General features: G+C 38.4%; 1 protein-coding gene across 1 annotated transcript in view; it reads left to right on the top strand.

The window, feature by feature from the left end:
• Positions 1–3,071: 3,071 nt before the first annotated feature.
• Positions 3,072–13,878, top strand: part of galnt3 (UDP-N-acetyl-alpha-D-galactosamine:polypeptide N-acetylgalactosaminyltransferase 3 (GalNAc-T3)) — a 29,315-nt gene continuing 18,508 nt past the window's right edge. The window contains 6 exon segments of the mRNA XM_052027766.1: positions 3,072–3,378; positions 5,449–6,057; positions 8,430–8,602; positions 9,385–9,534; positions 10,928–11,162; positions 11,881–11,998. Coding sequence (XP_051883726.1) covers positions 5,561–6,057; positions 8,430–8,602; positions 9,385–9,534; positions 10,928–11,162; positions 11,881–11,998 — 1,173 coding nt within the window. The 5' untranslated portion in view covers positions 3,072–3,378; positions 5,449–5,560.

Below are 13,878 nucleotides of genomic sequence, written 5' to 3'. Positions count from 1 at the left end.
AAGGATTTTAAAGATGGATTTTTAATACATTTCAAGACATAATAACATTTTGAGCATTATTCCTAGCTCTGGTTGAGGTAGATATAAGCTATCGGGGAAGCTCTCAGTCTTTGATTCTGAGTGACTGATGGGTGGGGGTTATTGGCCACTGGTTGCACACATCTTCTAAAATTCCTGGAATAGATACTCTTCCAACTTACCAGCAGCGACTAAAGGCACATATTCCCCAGTTGTCTCTGGATAGTACATGTTCAAATGATATTGATGTGTAATTTCTTCATATTCAGATTTGAGATATGACAGCAAGGAATTGAAACTAGGGTTTCTTTCCACAGGCCTAAAATCCAAGGAGTTTTATTATTCTGTTAATGCAAGTTTGGAAATGCAGTATTTTTGAACTTTGAAAGTGGATGGTTGTCTTTTAGACACTTTAGAGAGATTGGATTTGTATTTCCAGTTGTTTGAATGCAGTATTTCAACATGAATACTGTTGGTTCAGATTTAAAAGTAGTCACGGTAGCGTAGCGGTTAGCGCGATGCTATTACAGCGCCAGCGATCGGGGTTCGATTCCTGTCGCTGTCTGTAAGGAGTTTGTACGTTCTCCCGTGTCTGCGTGGGTTTCCTCTGGGTGCTCTGGTTTCCTCCCACATTCCAAAGACGTATGGGTAGGTTAATTTGGTTTTAAAATGGGCGGCGCGGACTCATTGGGCCAGAAGGGCCTGTTACCATACTGTAAATAAAAAAAAATTTAAAAAAAACAAACTTGCTTTGAATTCACAAGATGGTTCCTGGACAGTCAGCTTCATACTGAGCTTCATTCCTCTGCAGCTCTATCCTTGGTACTTTTTGTCCTTTCTCTTCTAGTCTACATTTTAAAGCTGAAGGTTTACCTGGGCAGAGGCCCCAACTCTGTGTGGAGGCCCCAACTCTGTGTGTGTCCTTTGTTATCATAGTGCTCTTATTGACAACAATCCTAGTTCACTGCCTTCAGAGTTCCTGGCTGCTAACAGACCTGTGCAAATATTTCCTCCAGTATAAAACTCAGCATAACTCTGCTGCTGAGTCATTTTAAATATTAAATGAGCACTGGATCAGTTTCTCAAATCTAGCTTCCATTTTCCTGGATTCAAAACTTTACATGTAGAACCTCTGCTGCTGTGTCACGTTTTTGTTTCCCAATTGGTTAAATCAAAGAAACTGTCATTAGTTTACAACACTAGCCCTGCTGCTGCGACTGATCAGCCTACTGATCAGTCAATTAAGCCAGTCCAGTTCCTGGCGAGAGTTTCACACTTCTAGGCTGAAATATTTATTGTCCTGCTCTGGTATTTCATGGTAAGGTGACCATCAATTTCACATTTACCATTTTTCTCCTGTGACTGTTAATGCTACTGCTTGGAATATTCGCCCCTGTGAAGGTTCTCCCACCAGAGCATCCTCGGTTACTATACCCTGCAAGTATCTTTAGGGCCTGATTAGATTAACTAAAACACTCCAAGCTATGTTCTTGACTGCCAAATTTGCTGACTGTTGAAGGATCATTCTAGAATGCAACAATAAAATGTGGCAAACTCTCTTCTTCTGCCTTCTCCTTAAACTCCAACAGAGCAGTGGTTAAGTTACCTGATACGCAATATAGAGACTTGAGACCCATGTTCAAATCCCACCAAGGTAGCTATGGAATTTAAATTTAGTTAATCATCTGGAACTTGGAAAAATAGCATTATCTGGTCTTAGGAATGGTGACATTAAAAACCCATCAGGCTCACTAATCTCCATCAGGGAGGAAATCAGCCATCCTAACCTGGTCTGGCCTATCTCTGGCTCTAGATCCATCTCCTCCTCATCATTGCCCTCACTCGTGTAGTTAGCATGCCCTCTGAAATGGCCAAACAACCAACGCACCACCACCTTCTCGAGAGGTAATTAGGAATGGACAACAAATGCTGGTCTTACCAGAAATGCCCAGTATGAACAAAATAGAAAAAAAAGTGCAAAGGCCTTATGGACAATTGAAATAAGAGAGAATGCGGAAATCTCTAGCTGGTTAGGCAGCAACTGTGGACAGAGAAACAGAGTTAATGTGATGCGATGCGTTTGTCCAGAGAGCAATTGTAGTTGTGGATCCTCAAGATCTCCTGAAAGATTCTTTTATATTTAAGGTATTTTTGTCATTACTGTTACCCTGAAATAACACTGCATTACCAATGTAAATAAGTTAAAAAGCATCTTTACTTGTTCTTTGCCCAATAGAATGCTTTGAAGTGAAACTAATTGAATTCATAGTTCAACCTGGATGAATAAACTGTATTTTTTTATGTGTACTTCCCTTAGCCACTTCACAAAACATTGTAGAACTTCTTATATATTTGCCAGTGAGTCTGTTCAGCATTGAATTGGACCAGGTACCCCAGAAATTCATAGTAATATCCATAACCTCCTCCTTTCTCCTTGTACCCTCATTGCTTTTTGTCAATTAATCTCTCCTGCAATTTATCCCTTCACAGACCTTCCATTTTTCTTCTCTTTCTTTATACTTTAAAAATTGTTTATCTGTCAGTTTGCTTACCTCTTATTTTTCCCCATTTCATGTAAGTAACAGGGGATCATTGCCAGCTCCTGGTGCAGCAAATTCCCTTGAACCGCCCTGCAAATTGTTCCCTCCTCATTTGCCCATCAGCTTCTCCTTTTGACTTCTGACAAATGTTCGCCATTGGTGGACTTCGACATTTCCCTCCTCAGACGCTGCCCAACCCGTTTTCTTAAATATTGATATTATTCACTTTAATAAATGTGTTCTGCGATTCGTAACGAATTTTGGGAACACTTGAGCGGTGCAAATGCGGGTTTACTTCAGCGTTGCACGGGTGGGGATAAAGTTGGGAGCGATTGGACGGCGTGGCCGCCTGCAGGCGCGGGCCCTTTAAATCTCCTGCACAGGGAGCAGCTGCACCTGGAGTCGCTGGGTTGGGCATGTGCATCCGGGCCCGCGCCCACCTGAATGTACACACCTGTTTCCAACGAGGCGGAAGTTTGTGCTGAGAGGCGGTGGAGTGATCCCGGGCAGGGTTCTACGCTGCCGCGCCGGGAGGAGGCAGGGGGGGGTGGGCTGCGGGTCAAGGCAGATCCTGCTGGCCTGTGAAAGCTTCGCCCTCGGTCACTGGCGAGTTTGATAACTATCTAATGACTTGCTGCGTGGAGGAAGAATCCAGTCACTCCAATGAGCGGCGAGTCATTGAAGAGCTGCTCCAGATTTCCTTTGAGCTGATTCCAAGTCCAGTTATCCAGAGAGCGAGACTGTGCCCAGGATTTCTGCGGTGGCTTATCAGTCATTCACCCACAAGTTAGTACGGCACCTCCAGAATTCAGCACATTGGGTAAGCTGACACTTACTGCCTTAAGAAACAAACTTTGCTTTAAGAAACAAACTTTTAGGAAAACAAAATACACATGCACTCGCTCACACACTTTCACAAGACGGGTACATATAGTTTAAAGTAGGTTGCACCATGCTGTTAATCTGGACTTGCACTATAGTTAGGATTCTGATGTGATTAAATGGAGTGTAGCTCAACATCGAGGAAGCCGTCAAGGCAGCCACTGCGAGACAGGACTAATAAGACTCATGTCAGTTGAATTGAAGGTGAGCTCCCAGTGCCCACTGTCGCTGGAGTCACGATTGTTACTGTGGGCGGGGGAAGGGTGGCAGTTATCATAGCCCAGGATGTTACAGCATGAGTTCCTCGTTAAGATGTCCTAGGCTTAATTGTCTTCTGTCTGTCAAAAAGGATTTTCAATTTGAACTGACTTTCCAATTTGGAAAGTTTCAACTAATAGTAAAGAAAGAACATCGGTCTACACAAATTGACTCCTATAAATTTTATAATGTCTTGTATTCTGATTCAATAGTATGCTCTAGTTTAATCTAAAATACTGTGCCTGACTGGCACAATTGTTGTTGCTAATACTAAGATCTGCGCATAATCATTAATACTCCAGTTTCATGACGGGCAGTAGGAAATGCAGAATCATTTTTACATTTTTAAAACATTTATTTCCTTGAAGACATTTGTTTGAATGTAAAATACAGATGTAATATTGTTAATGTTTTAATTTAGAGGAAAGTAGAGAAGAGATCAATTAATATTATAAACTGGATTCAGGGAAGTATTGTGGCAGAATAAATTCCTGGAAGTACAATGTCAACTGGATTTATGTAACACTTTGAAGCAGATTTTTTTTCTTTCATGGAATGAACAAAGTTTGTTCTTGGAGCTCTGAGTCAACCTATGTCAGGAGCATGTGGGTGGAATGCTGAAATGGGAAAGTGTGAGCTAGTGATTTATGTTGTCCTCCCTCTCCAATATTATTCCTGTTGATCTAACAAAGCACTGAGAAAGTATCTTGAAATAATGGAAAAATACAAAATTGAATATCAAGGGGTCTTGCACGTAGACTTGTCAGCTCTGAATAACAATACTTGAAATCTGGGCCATACTATGTTTGATTGTCGACCTAAGAATCAATCTACTGGACATGCCCCATTAGGTTTTTCTTCTCTTCCCTCCCTCATCAAGCTGTTTTTTTTCCCATACAGTTATTAGAAGAGTGAAGGGTAGGGTGGTTGGACCTCTAATTAATCTTGTAACCAAAGTATGGGAGTTCCTGAACTGAAGACACAGTGATAACTATTAATCTTTTTTTTGCCTTAAAACAATGCACACCTGATGAAAAGCAACCTTGCCCAGTTGGGCCAAATAGCTTATTTTCACGCTGCTATTTGCATATGTTATTTCATGTTGGTCTAAAGGAGTTGTGCCTTCTGGATACCATAACTATGAATGACTATGCATTTACATGATTTCTTTTTGATACTCTAGTTACTGTGCAAATACAAGCCTTAGAATAAATAACTGTAACTGCATTAATTTGTATGCACACAGTGCATGAATCATGCTGTTCAAATGTTTAACCCAAAAATGCTGTTGTGATGCACTTTGTAGGAGTGGCTGATGATTGTGCTTTTCAAATGCTTGTATTTGCATAATGCAAGGAAACTGAATCTTTCTTAAGAACAATTTATAGCAAAAAGGAATTTTGTTACTCATCTATTGAACACTGTCAAGAAATTAAAAGCTTCTCTTGCAGCTAAGGGAATAATGGATGGTGAAGGAGCAATATGAAGAAAGTTCCCTTTCTACCATCCTGTTACAGTGGTTCTTTGTCCTTTAGCTCTGAGGGTCCCATTTTTTTTTGTTTTGCTGCAGCTCCCTGCCTGCCACTTTGCAGATAATGAAGGGTTGCTTAAGAGTTTTCACCATTTTGTCTTACTGGTGAATTTTCAGATTTGTGGCTTGCATTTCAATCTTGGAAAAATTAGGGGAAGATATCCAGCATTGGGAATGTGCCTATCTTGTATAACAATGATTTGACTTTTTATTTTTCAGGTTTTAAGATTTTAACACTTCATGAACATTTCAGTGGTCTCTTTGCTTCAGGGAGCTGAATATTCTTCTAAACTTTGAAACAGCATTTCTGGAGTGAATTTTAAAAATAAGGATGCCTCCAATTCGAAGGCTCTTAAGACGACGTTACTTGCATTGGAAACTCATTCTTGCAGCTCTTGTGTTCATCACGTTTTTATTTCTGATGCATAGGGAAGTAGTTGGGACCGCTACACAAGAGCCATGGCTGAAAGAAATGGCAGTGAAAAAAGACAAAGTTCTGCACATGATGATGGGAGCAGTGAACAATTTAAAAGATGCAATTCCAAAAATGCAGATAGGAGCCCCTGTCAGAGAGCAAGAGTCTTTAAACTTCAAAAAAACCTGTTTGCCTGGATATTATACAGCAGCAGAACTGAAATCCTTCATGGAGCGGCCACCTCAGGATCCGAATGCTCCTGGAGCTGGAGGAAAGCCATATCACACTGATAACCTGTCTCCAGAGGAACAGAAAGAAAAAGATCGAGGAAATGAGAAACACTGCTTCAATGCTTTTGCAAGTGACCGAATTTCTTTACATAGAGATCTTGGACCTGACACAAGGCCACCTGAGTATGCTTGCATTCCAATATGCAGTGATAATTACTTTTAACCTTATTATTGGTATTAATAACTTAAAATCAAAACAACTTAAGTATTAAATTATCATAGAATCTAGAACCAGAATAAAGATGTGTACATGAAATGTGAATGAGAAAGCATTTTAGTATAAAGAATAAAGAAAGTCTATATAATATAAATGGAAGCATTCTGAGGGGATGTAAAAACTAAGACCTATACATGCACTGATCTTTGGGAGGATAAATGGTGGGGGAGGGGAGGGGGAAGGAAGGAGAATCTTTTCAAAAAGGTTATGACATCCTGGACTTGATATCAGGAATACAAAGCAAGGTGATGCTTATGTTGGACCTCAGTTGGATCCATTTCTGGTCAGTGCACATGGGATCATGTGAAGATAGAACAAGGTGTAGAAAAGATTTATTAGCATGTTGGTTAGGTTGAGTTTAGACTTCAGTTACATGGATAGATGAGGTTGTCTCATGGAGCACTGAAATTTGAAAGACAATTTCGTATGTTCAGTATCCTGAAGGATATAGGCATAATGGAGAAAGAATAATAGTCGCTATCAATGGTAAGGTTTTGAACAGTAGAATACAGATTGAAAGCAGTAGCATGAAAAGTAATATTCCTACTGTGAGTAGTTACAGTTTGGAATTTGCTGCCAGGAAGATTGGTAGAAATTGATACAAATATTGCTTTCAAAAGGGATAAATGTTTAAGGGATGAGAAATTGTGGGATTATGGTTGGGGATTGGGGAGGGGGCAGGCAGATGGGAATCCAAAAGAAAAAGTGAAGATGCTGGAAACTGAAGTAAAAGCAAAATATGCTGGAAACACCCATCAGGTCAGCACTGTCAAAAAAGAAAAAAATATTTCAGGTTCTAGACCTTTCATCAAAATTTAGGAGTTTTGTATTGGCTAGTTAGGTCTTGCAGAGGGCTTGCTTGGGTTCAGTGGGTGAAATGACCTCCTTCCATGCTTTAACAGTTTTCTAATTCTCTCTGGAGTTGGATATCTAATCTAAACTGCTAATTACTCCTATTTAAATGATTTCACACATTACAATAATTGAGTTCCCATTTTGGGATTATTTTGTTTTAAATGTGAAAATGTTTACAGTAGTCCAAATAAGCAAATGTCTATTTCATTTCCTTTAAATTATTAAAAAGTGGTTCATTTTGATAGGTCAAATATGATGGCAGAATATAGTCTTAATGGTAGGACTCTTGGCAGTGTGGAGGATCAGAGGGATCTTGGGGTCCGAGTCCATAGGACGCTCAAAGCGGCTGCGCAGGTTGACCCTGTGGTTAAGAAGGCATATGGTGTACTGTCCTTCATCAATCAGGGAATTGAATTTAGGAGCCGAGAGGTATTGTTGCAGCTATATAGGTCCCTGGTCAGACCCCACTTGGAGTACTGTGCTCAGTTCTGGTTGCCTCACTACAGGAAGGATGTGGAAGCCATAGAGAGGGTGCAGAGGAGATTTACTAGGATGCTGCCTGGAATGCGAAGCATGCCTTATGAAAGTAGGTTGAGGGAACTCGGCCTTTTCTCCTTGGAGCGACGGAGGATGAGGGGGGACCTGATAAGAGGTATATAAGATGATGAGAGGTATTGATCGGGTAGATAGAGGCTTTTCCCCAGGTCTGAAATGGTGGCCACAAGAGGACATAGGTTTAAGGTGCTGGGGAGTAGGTATAGGGGAGATGTCCGTGGTGAGTTTTTTACTCAGTGGTGAGTGCATGGAATGGGCTGCTGGCAACGGTGGTGGAGGCGGATATGATAGGGTCTTTTAAGAGACTGTTGGATAGGTACATGGAGCTGAGGAAAAATAGAGGGCTATGGGTAAGCCTAGTAATTTCTAGGGTAGGGACATGTTTGGCACAGCTTTGTGGGCCGAAGGGCCTGAATTGTGTTGTAGTTTTTTTCTATGTTTCTATAATTCAGAATTGTTCATGCAGTTCAGTTATTGTGTACACCACATGTTTCATTTCTAATTAAGTCCTGTAAAACTATATATTGATCCAATTGCTTACCACATTTTTTAAAGCCATGAAAAGCAATACTAAATACTTCACATTCTTATCATAGTGATGAACTTTAGTTATACCACAGTACTTTTGCATTTAGAAAGGGGGATATTTGGATACAGACTAACTTTGCTGTGTTTATAAAATGTAGGTATGGCATGTACAACTTCAGAACAAATGCCCTCCTAAATCAAGGATGAAATATTTATCCTTAAGTTCTATTACGTGCAGAAGTTAAGGGTTAAGTTGGGTGATGGCCCTTTGGCTCAAGAATAATAACATTTTTCATGAATTTCAACTCTATAAAATCCTTAGTGTTTGTTTTTTGTCCAGATGCATTGAGCAGAAGTTTAAAAGATGTCCTTCCATGCCCACTACAAGTGTAATTATAGTGTTCCACAATGAAGCTTGGTCTACACTGCTTAGAACTGTTTTCAGTGTAATGCATACATCGCCTGCTATGGTTTTAAAAGAGATAATTCTGGTTGATGATGCAAGTACGGATGGTGAGTCTGAGCCTTATTACCCATATTTTTTTGTGTGTACTATCTTGTGCAGTGGCAGTCCTGTGGTGACTTTGGTTAATGCTCTGAGAACTGTTAACTAATGGCCCAGTTGATGACATTGGTTGTGATTTAAGAACTTCCCCATTATATGGCTGTGGTGATCAGGAGCAGACAATGCAGCACAAACTACTCTCTATGTAATACTTTAATAAGAAGGGGCTAATACACTCTGTCATGCTAGATACAATTATCTAGCTTCAGCATCTTAAATATAAAATTATAATTGTTGCTCTACTGAAGTAATGAGCCGTACAAAAGAAGTAGTTGCACATTTAATGAAAATTGACAAACTTCCTATATCTATTTTTTTAAATCTGAAAATATCCTGAAAATGGGTGAATAACAGTAATTTTTGATTAACATTTCATAAGTCTTCAAATTCACTTTAAATACTTAAGAGTCATTGAAATATCAGCATTCAAGTATGTATTAGAAAATTGGGCTTAAATGTTTTACTGTATATCAATTTAGAGTGAATATCCTGAGATTCTCCTTCATTATGATTTAATTGCATCTATTAAGACAATGAGCAATATCCTGGAATTACATTGATTTAAATCAACTAGATGTTTTTGTGTACTTGTATTCATGAAGGGACAACTTTGCATATGGAATGAATGACTTTGTTCTATTGTAGTTAATTCTTTACTTTTTATTCCAGCTGATGTTCATTAAAGTAGGTGCAGTTGAACTGTAGGTTAACAAAATACTTCTATCTGCAGATTACTTAAAAGAAGAATTAGATAACTATGTGAAGCCATTTCAAATAGTTAAAGTTGTTCGGCAATTGGAAAGGAAGGGATTAATTACAGCAAGATTGCTGGGAGCCTCAGTGGCCACAGGAGAGGTCTTGACCTTCTTGGATGCACACTGTAAGTTGACCAGTTTTGATCCTATGGAAGCTATTTGGGGGGAAAAAGATAAAGAATCAAGGCATAAGCTATTAGACCTGAGAAAAATAGCTTGAGAGTTTGTTTACTTCAATTAGATTTCACACTTTTAAGTAACTTGGACTGGTTTAAGTTTTACAATATCAGAGAGAGCCTAAGTGAAAGCAGTTAAATGAGATTTTTTTTAACCTTGTTTCTCTCAATCCGATTTAACAAAAACAATGGATGTGATGAGAGTATTTTACTGAAAGTTTATTTGTCATTTCCCCAAACAATTTGTACCTTTCCATATAGTAAGATGTGTTTTATTTATTGATACCAGTTTTGTGAGAGTTGAAGTTGTTTGTCATCTGGAAAGGAAGGATGTAATGCTAAAGTAATATCTGCAGAAGAAAAGGAGAACTTTTAATAGCTGGCTTGTCAAGAAATACTCCATCATGTGCTTGTCACTCTTTCCTTCAATTTAAAGTTGTCCATAGAGCTCACTTGTCTAAAGATAAACTATCCCGTTTTTATTCTGATATATCTCCTTACTGTGATAAATGCAGTAACGGGGTGGCTTCCTTAATTCACATGTTTTGGACTTGTCAGTCTTAAAAAATATCGGACAGAGGTCTTTCATACCTTTTCTGTACTTTTTAAAATAAATTTTAAACTTAATCCTTTGACTGCACTATTTGGGATTGTTGGAGAAAAAGATATAACTTTGAAGGCTTCTGATTTACATATTCTGGCTTTTATAGCCAGGATAGCAGTATTGCTTAAATGGAAGGAAGCTACTCCACCTACGCATGTTCAATGGTTATGGGATGTTATGTCATACTTGAATCTAGAGAAGATTCATTGTTCAGTTTTTGAATCTAACTTAGACTTTCAAACCCTGTGGGGACCCTTTTTGAATTATTTTTAAAATCTCTGATTTGGGGACTAAAATGCAGATATTGGCTGACACTTATGTTTTTTAAGGTTTTTCCTTGCTGTTTCTTCTATCTATCAGCTTCGGGTTTTGGTAGTGGGGGTAGATTTTTTTTTGTAATAAAATATTTCAATTTTTTTCTTTCCTTATTAACTAACTACTATATATGATTATTGATTTAGAATATTGTAATCCTAAGTACGACAATACAATGTATTCAGTAGTATTTTTACTTTTTTGATGCATGTACGCTTTTTTCATGGAGTTAATAAAAATATTGTAAAGAAAGAAATAATTGAAGCTGCTTGGAGCTAAAAATTGATTTCTTGCCATAGCATTCTGAGATTGCTTAAAAATGTAAACTATGGTAAGTCAATTGGAATTGCATACATTCAGCTGAGTATTTTATCTAGAATCAATAAAGCGCAGTCACTAATACATCAAAAAATTTTTCCACAGGTGAATGTTTCAATGGTTGGTTGGAGCCATTGCTGAACAGGATTGCTGAGAATTACACTGCTGTAGTGAGCCCTGATATCTCCAACATCGATCTCAAAACTTTTGAAGTGATGAAACCAAATCCATATGGACAAAATCATAACAGGGGTAACTTTGATTGGAGTCTGTCATTTGGATGGGAATCTCTTCCTGATCATGAGAAAAAAAGGAGAAAAGATGAAACTTATCCTATAAAGTAAGTTTAAAATGTTCAAAATGTACATTCAATCTTAATTTTGTACTATGAGTGCAATCCAACAACTACATCATAGAACCATAAACATTGATGATGCAGAAGGAAACCATTTGGCTCATGTCCATGCCAACCAAAAATTGTAATTCTCAACACTTGGCTTAATGCCCATTGGTGTGACTTTTTCGAGTGCTTATTCAAATACTTTATTTTTTAAAAAAAAAATAGCTCCATCAACCTTTCAGGCAATGAGTTCCAGACCCTTTTACTCCCTGAATGAGGTCGTTTTTTTTTTCTTCAACTCCTTTCTAATCCTTCAGTCACTTCATTTAAATCTGTGTTGGCTCATTACTGACAAGTGGAAATGGGTCTCTGTTGTTTACTCTCTTGCAGACCTTTCTCTTCATTTTACATTCTGTTTCCTTTTGTTCCAAAGAAGCTAACTCCAATTTAGGCAATCTCTTGCATCTATAATTCTCCATCCCTGATAAAGTTCTCATAAATCACGTCTGTACTCTTCAGTGCCATCTTCTCCTTTTCTCCAGTGTGATGACCAGAATGGTGGACTGTACTTGAGCTGTGGTCTAATTTTGCAAGAAGTTGAGCATGAATTAGACGATACTTTGTCAGTTAATTTTTTTTTGGACAAGAGACTCCCTGAATTCTGGAAAGTATAGCAAAAGAGATGTGTAAGATATTGGTTCTTTCCCTTATTTTGCAGGTCACCGACATTTGCTGGTGGGCTATTTGCTATCTCCAAGCAATATTTTGAACTCATAGGTGCTTATGATGATCAGATGGAAATATGGGGTGGTGAGAACATAGAAATGTCTTTCAGGGTAAGCATTTGGTTTGTTTTATTTTGATGTTATGCATGAAATTCTCAAATTGGAATATTTAGAAGCCTTATGATGCCATTCAATCTTAAAAGCTGCTGTATTTGTATAATTTGAATCTGGAAACATGGAAGCATAAAACTGGGGACTTAATATGGGTGTTTGTGAAGAATTTGTTTATGTTCACTATTTAATTTTGTTCAGTAAGTCTGTTCTGAGGTTGTGTGGCAAGGCTTGCCATAGTTCTTAACACTGGGACTGTGTTCAGTCAGTCAAGTTAAATTTGAACTTTTGAGATAATTGTCAAAGCATCCCAGCAGCAAAAATTATTTATATATAATTTTTGCTGTTTTTTTTATATTTATATATAACATTTTTGCTGTTGTGTTTTAAATATGTTTTATTTACACTCACTCTCACTCTCACTCTCTCTCTCTCACAAAATATGTCACTAAATTAAATTCAATGCTTTATATTAGGATGATTTATGCACGTGCAAGTGTTCAGCTTTTGTTAAATATGAACAGCTTTCTTTTTTATCTCCTTTCCGTGTACGAGAAAGGAAAGTTAAAAGTATTCATGAATTTAATTGCATTGTATTCATTGAAGATAGCCATGTGCATTGCACACAAGACTCAAACTAATAGGTATAAAACAAACTTGATATGTGACCTTTATACTGCTCAATGAAATGTACTACATTAACCTTTGTCCGACATGTGCACAGGGCATATTTCAAGGAATTATGGCATTGGTTTCCCATTGTAATGTAATTTATTATCACCATGACAATGTATGCCTAGCTTTTTTAAACGGACTGATGTATGCTCCTGCACAAAAAATAAGTGGAGAAGTACTTATGAAGAACATATTTCATAATTGAAAGGAAGGGGAGCCATTTGAAGTGATTGCCTCTGGTATGGGTATAATGGTCTAAGGTTGACTGTTTTAAAATGCTTCTTGAAGCACTAAAGGATGTTATACCTCTTTCAGCACACAGCCACCTCCTGCAATGAATTACCCTGGGATTCTACTGCAGGCCAGCATTTACCCAGTGCCTACAGTGTGCACCACGTAACAAATGTTAGCCAGCAGAAAATAACTAATAAGGAGAAATCTGCTTTATGAAAATATTATCTTTTTGCCACTCTATTGCTGATCATTCCAGTGTCATCTTCCAGAGCCATCAAACCAACATTCCAAAAATCTTCATACTACTTCTACCCAGAACCATTTGTTTCCCTTTTTCCCTACCCACGCCTCCCCCCACCCCCACCCCTGCTGTGCACCTTATTTGTGCCTATCTTACATGGGCATGTATTTGCCTACTTCTAACCACTACCCTCCTCGTTGTAGCAGACTCTTCTGGAGTAGAGAAGTTTGCAGATGGCCATAAGGTGTTCCTGAACTCTATTACCTGGGTTGTTGGCTTTGGGCTGTACCATCTTGCTATAAATGGATTGGCTTGCTTACTGGCAATTACAAGGACATGGTCAGAATGGCAGGGTTAAATCATGAACTCTATCATCCTAAGAAAAAGATTTGTATTCTTTGGAGCCATTGATCTAAAGTTGGAATTTGGCTGGTCCAGCAAGTGATGGACGACATTGCTGGAATAAATAGTACCCTCAAACCCTTTGCAAACAGTGGAATCCAGAGCCATGATGACGGTAACTGAGCCTGAATGGCAAAAGTTGAGAATTAATACTGCAGCACTCAGACATCAGATGGTACCTGCATGTGCTGGAGCAAAGGCTGTGACCTTTCAATGATTCTCTCCAGGTTATTGAATAGTGGTCTGGACTTGTTTATTCTGGAAATGATAGACCTGAAGCTCCATTAGAAAGAAAGAAAATTTAAGAGATAGAAGCAAGAGTAGACCA

This window comes from Pristis pectinata, chromosome 1 (assembly GCF_009764475.1).
Source record: "Pristis pectinata isolate sPriPec2 chromosome 1, sPriPec2.1.pri, whole genome shotgun sequence".
NCBI classification, from domain to species: Eukaryota; Metazoa; Chordata; class Chondrichthyes; order Rhinopristiformes; family Pristidae; genus Pristis; species Pristis pectinata.
The sequence above is the reverse complement of the archived record's forward strand: the minus strand, read 5'-3'. Positions and strand labels throughout refer to the sequence as shown.